The sequence below is a fragment of the Cebus imitator genome, unplaced genomic scaffold, assembly GCF_001604975.1.
Source record: "Cebus imitator isolate Cc_AM_T3 unplaced genomic scaffold, Cebus_imitator-1.0 Scaffold242, whole genome shotgun sequence".
In the NCBI taxonomy this organism is placed as follows: domain Eukaryota; kingdom Metazoa; phylum Chordata; class Mammalia; order Primates; family Cebidae; genus Cebus; species Cebus imitator.
The window spans coordinates 631,356-637,310 of record NW_016107557.1 but is presented as its reverse complement, the minus strand read 5'-3'; the positions used below and the strand labels follow the sequence as shown (position 1 = coordinate 637,310).

The window sequence follows — 5,955 nt, the reverse complement described above, 5'->3', positions numbered from 1 at the left end:
TTTTGTTTTTTTTAAAGACAGAGTCTCACACTGTCGCCCAATGTGTGCTCACTGCAACCTCCGCCTCCCAGATTCAAGTGATTTTCCTGCCTCAGTCTCCAGAGTAGCTGGGATTACAGGTGCCCGCCATCATGCCTGGCTAATTTTTTGTATTTTTAGTAGAGATGGGGTTTCACTGTGTTGGCCAGGCTGGTCTTGAACTCCTGACCTTGTGATCCGCCCACCTCGGCCTCCCAAAGTGTTGGGATTACAGGTGTGAGCCACCTCACCTGGCCAAAAGTTTAACATTTTAATAGTAGCATATACGCTAACATCTTGAAAATATAATTTACATTGAGCTTCTCTGTAGTAGGTCAGTAAATTTGTTGAATGACTTAATAAATGAACCACCATGATTCTTGCCCAATAGATAGGTCAGTTATTTCTCTTTCCCGTCTTATGTAGGTCCAAGAATATATGTATTTGAAAGAGACTTAATGGTCATCAAACTGCTTGCTGAGTCCTGAAACTTTTCTAAAGCCATTTCTTCTCTCTACTTTCAACCTAATTAGGACATCCATTATGAAATATGATTTCAGAAGTTCTTGCTGTAGAGTCCCCAACTTTTTCTGTTCTTGATGCTTTTAGTGTCCGTAGGCCAAAATAAATATAACAGTTCCATTTATTAAGTAGTTTACCTCCAAAGAATTTAAAAGTATTTATATTCTAACAACTTTGTGCTTGTTAAAAAATTAATGCACATAAATTGGGGGAGAACGTAATGTTTGTGTTTTATTCTTGATTAGTCCCAATTCCTTGCTAACAGGATGTGTGAACCTATTGGGTACTGTACAACTTCAAGCCTTGAAATCAGATTAGGCACCACCAACCTCATTTCCTGTTTCACCTTGAATTTCTGTGATACCAAAATCTGAGCTTCACAAAGTTACTGAAAGGTATGTAGTACAATCTATGTGCAATCTATGTCATTGGAACTGTGCTGTACTTAAACCTGGTAGTTTCTGTGATTATCTTCCACATGTTAGGTCCTTTGGTGCCTGTTTGTTACGGTACCAACTATGCAGTTTGGGAACCAGGGTTGTAGGGCGAGAATCAGAACAGAAAGGGAACTAGTGCATATGTAGCTCCACTTCATTTGTCAGCTTTAATGCCAACAGTGACTTTTATGAATAAGATTGTAAAACTTTGGAGGGATTATAATTAGTACTACCATATTCAGAAATTCATACATAATATCAATTAACATTTCTTAATATTCTCTCTACGAGATTTTTTAAAAACTCCTATTTAGTTAAATTCTAATTAAAATTGTTTTAAAGTTTTAGCATTAGTGTTTACAAGTAGTATAATTTTTTTTTTTTGCCATTCCAGTTTTGGTTCATGAAGTTTCACCATCATTTCAAGTAATCATAAATGGCAAATTCTACAAAAGCAGAGGAATATCAAAAGATGTCTCTTGAACAGGCAAAAGCATCAGCAAATTCTGAAACAGAGTCTTCGTTCAGTATTGATGAAAACACAACAGCTTCTGGGACTGGGCTTTCTGAAAAGACTCCTGTCTCTGGGCAAGTAGACACAGCAAGAAAGAGAAAAGTGTTTGAAGATGATTTTGTAAAGGAAAGTTCTAGTTGTGGGGAAGACACTCCATCCAAGAGGAGAAAACTTGATTCCGAAATTGTCCCAGAGAAAAAAGACTGTGGTTACGATGAAGACAATTCAGAGAAAAGAAAGAGAGAAACTGAGGATGTTCCAAAAGATGAATCTTCTACTGGAGATGGCACTCAAAATAAGAGGAAAATAGCACTCGAGGATGTTCCTGAAAAGCAGAATGTATGTTTAGTGTATTTTCTTTTATTCATAATAGAAGATGTAAGTTTGAAATGTGGAACACCTGTAGAATCATACTGGTTTTGACATAATAGCTTAAGAATTTTTTTTTTTTTTTTTTGAGACAGAGTCCTGCTCTGTCACCCAGGCTGGAGTGCAGTGGCACAATCTCAGCTCACTGCAGCCTCTGCCTCCTGGGTTCAAGCAGTTCGCCTGTCTCAGCCTCCCGAGTAGCTGGGACTACAGGTGTGTGCCACCATACCCAGCTAACTTCTTTGTATTTTTAGTAGAGACAGGGTTTCACCATGTTGGCCAAGATATCTCAATCTCCTGACCTCGTGATGCCCTGCCTCAGCCTCCCAAAGTGCTGGGATTACAGGCATGAGCCACTGTGCCTGGCCAAGAATGTTCTATTTTTAATAGATATGGTCTTAAGACGGAGTAGGCTTTTAACTCTTATGATTTTTGTTAAGGTGCAACATCACCTGCTAATGAGATAGATTTTTTGGTTTTTGTTTTTATTCTCTGATGAGATCATCTTTATTTTATTTTAGAATCTTACTTCGCTAGAAATGGTTGTTTTTTTGTTTTTTTGTGAGATGGAGTCTTGCACTGACGCCTAGGCTGGAGTGTAGTGGTGTGATCAAAGCTCATGGCAGCCTCAACCTCCTGAGCATAAACAGTCCTCCCCTCCTATAACTAGAAACTTGAAAGCTGGTTTGCTCTTTGTTGGTATTTTTCAAAGGACTAGAGTATGACATCCAAATGATTTACCTGTTTTCCTTTTTTATTAGATGTTCATCTACAGTATTTTTGTCAGAAGTTATCAATTAAAGGGATAACTTTTAAAATCATACCTAGCTTTACATCCCTTTAATGTAATTCCTTAAACTGTTTTCAACTTTTTATTAATGTATTTAACATACGGTTTTAGTTAAGTAAATGCAAGTGCCTAATATTTAGCAAGGATATTATAGAGCAAATTGCTTTCTTCTGGAAATAGCACATTAGAAAGGAATTTGAGGCAGAATCTGGAGTTAGAGGAAAAGAGTACTTTAATAAGTGAATAAAATTGTACCATTGACCCTTATGAGGAAAGTGACTAGTAAGTGAGGCTTTTGTCATTAATGGAGCATGAATTCTTATAACAGAGAGGAGCTTGTATTTTTTGAGACAGTATCACCTTGTCACCCAGGCTGGAGTGCAATGGTGTGATCTTGGCTCACTGCACACTCTGTCTTCTGTGTTCAAGCAATTCTCCTGCCTCAGCCTCCCAAGTAGCTGGGACTATAGGCGCCCACTACCACGCCTGGCTAATTTTTGTATTTTTAGTAGAAACGGGGTTTCACCATATTGGCCAGGCTGGTCCTGAACTCCTGACCTTGTGATCCGCCCATCTTGGCCTCCCAAAATGCTGGGATTACAGGTGTGAGCCACTGCGCCTGGCCAGGAGCTTATATTTTAAACATAGTTTTCAAACTTTTACTAGTCCCAGAACCCCTTTTTCTAGTGAAAATCTTACGCTTAAACCTGTTATGTAAAATGAGTGAAGGATTTGCTTAAAGGCCTTTCAGCATATCAGTGAGATTCAGCACTTTGGCTGAAAAGGAAAGGAGGAGGATCTGAAGCCCTTTACCTATCATGTCAGTTTTACAGGATTCCTAGGGCTTCAGGAAGCACAAAATTGAAAACTGTTGGGTTACATATAACATAAATAATGGCATTATCATAATAGAAATCGCTAACACTGAAACACTGAATTCTAATCTCTCTCTCTCTTTTTTTTTTTTTTTTCCATTTTTTTGAGACAGAGTCTCACTCTGTCACCCATGCTGGAGTGCAGTGGCCTAATCTCAGCTCACCACGACCTCCACCTCCAGGTTTCAAGCGATTCTCCTACCTCAGCCTCCCAAGTAGCTGGAATTACAGGTGTGCCCCACCATGCCCAGCTCATTTTTATATTTTTAGTAGAGATGGAGTTTCACCTTGTTGGCCAGGCTGGTCTTGAACTCCTAACCTCAGTGATCCTCCTGCCTGGGCCTCCCAAAGTGCTAAGATTACAAGTGTGAGCCAGTGTGCCCAGCCCTAATCTCTTTATATACATTATCTTATTTAATTGTCACAACAGCTTTATAATAATGTAATTATAGTTTATTCCTATTTTATTCCCTTGTAGAAACCCTGAACACTATCATTTATTGAACTGAATAAATTAGAACTCTGGAAGAGTACTGGGTTTATTAAAACATTGACACCAAAATTATACAGATGAAAGATCAAAATGAAAATTTTAAACCTAGAGATGTTTTTCAAAATAGGGGGATATGGTTTGGGTGTGTCTCCACCCATATCTCATCTTGAATTGTAGCTCTCATAATTCCCATGTGTGTGGGAGGGACCTGGTGTGAGATAATTGAATCAAGTGTGCTCTTCCCCCATACTGTTCTCCTGTTAGTGAATAAGTCTCATGAGACCTGATGGTTTTATGAGGGGTTTCCCCTTTCACTTGGCTCTCATTCTCTCTTGCCTGCCACCATGTAAGACCTGCCTTTCACCTTCCACCATGATTATGAGGCCTCCCCAGCCACATGGAACTGTGAGTCCATGAAACCTCTTTTTCTTTATAAATTACCTAGTCTCGGGTATGTCTTTATTAGCTGCATTAAAATGGACTGATATTTAGGGACACAGAAAACAAATCTTATGTCTAATGATAATGAGTGAGACTTCTGTGGTTAATTGCCATTACTTAGTGAAGTTTACTAATTCTAGTAGTAGTTCATCCATTCACAGGTCAGATCTTCTGAGGCTTATTTCTACCATGTTCTGATCCTTGATTTTTTCTATTTTCAGAATCTAGAAGAAGGACACAGCTCAGCCGTGGCTGCCCATTACAATGAACTTCAGGAAGTTGGTTTGGAAAAGCGTAGTCAAAGTCGTATTTTTTACTTAAGAAACTTTAATAATTGGATGAAAAGTGTTCTGATTGGTATGATTGTTTTTTGCTGTTTAGCTTGCAATTTTTCATTTTAGCTTATGTTTCCTTTTTTTCTCCCCACTGGTTTAACCAACACCAAGCTACCGAGTCCTTAATTACTGTTCATTTAATTATCAAACCTTTATAGACTCACTCTATCAAGCTAGAGCCAAGACTAGGTCTTGAAGATAAATTCTTTTAATATTTATTTTTGGTTGACTGTGTAAGAGTTTACTGGGTGTTTAATTGATTATGTTAATCAGGCTTTCAGAAAGCAATATGCTTTTTTTAGGCACCTTAATTAAGATTACCTAGTACTATTAAGTAATGATTTTATTTCACCTTGTTAGTTTTGAAGCAGCTGCATATTGTTGGTTAAACATTCAGGTTTCATTAAGTCAAGAAATAGGTAGTATCTTGATTTTTTTTTTTTTACCTCTGGGCCTTCAGTTGCTTGATAAAGATCATGTATATTACCTTGAGGATAGATAGATATTCAGCTTTATTGAGCCAACATTTTATCTATGGAAACTCACCTTTGAAATTTAAATGAAAGCGAGCAGAAAAAAATATGATTCAGAATACAGTTCTTTTCAGTACCATAAGAGAGGGTGAAAAAAAGGAATATAATTATTGCTCTGTATATGAACTTTAATAAGTGGTGTGTTTTAAAATTTTTCATAATAAAGATTTTTTTTTCAAGCCAGTCAGAGAAGTGAGGATGCTTTCTTAATTATGCTAGGAAGAATCAAGTGGTTTTTCCTACTAGTTTTGATGAAAATTTACTAATTTTCGAAGATAAATTACCCATTCTGAGAAGTATTGGGAATAGGAACTAACTAGGCTTATTTTGAGCATATTCACTTGTTTTTAACATTCATATGTTAAAATATGATTTATTTGACTTTGCCGTGTATCAGCTTAGGCTAAATGAGTGTTCAATTTTTTTTTTTTTTTTTTTTTTTTGGATTAATGTAATGGCATTTTCAGCCTTTACTCACAAGGTTCTCACTTGACCCCCCATCCTAATTTCTTTTCAGCCTTTCTCTTCCTTCATTATCCTCAGTGATGCTGATAACTTATTGGATTTGTTTATGAATTATTATTCATGTTTTTTATTTTATTTTATTTTATTTTATTTTATTTTATTT

The 5,955-nt window shown here is 36.9% G+C and overlaps 1 protein-coding gene across 1 annotated transcript in view; it reads left to right on the top strand.

The window, feature by feature from the left end:
• Window positions 1–5,955, top strand: part of RNMT (RNA guanine-7 methyltransferase) — a 44,192-nt gene that overhangs the window by 10,152 nt on the left and 28,085 nt on the right. Inside the window, exons 2-4 of the mRNA XM_037727844.1 lie at window positions 806–935; window positions 1,372–1,830; window positions 4,681–4,859. Of these exons, the coding sequence (XP_037583772.1) occupies window positions 1,414–1,830; window positions 4,681–4,859 (596 nt within the window). The 5' untranslated portion in view covers window positions 806–935; window positions 1,372–1,413. The remainder of the gene's footprint in view (window positions 1–805; window positions 936–1,371; window positions 1,831–4,680; window positions 4,860–5,955) is intronic.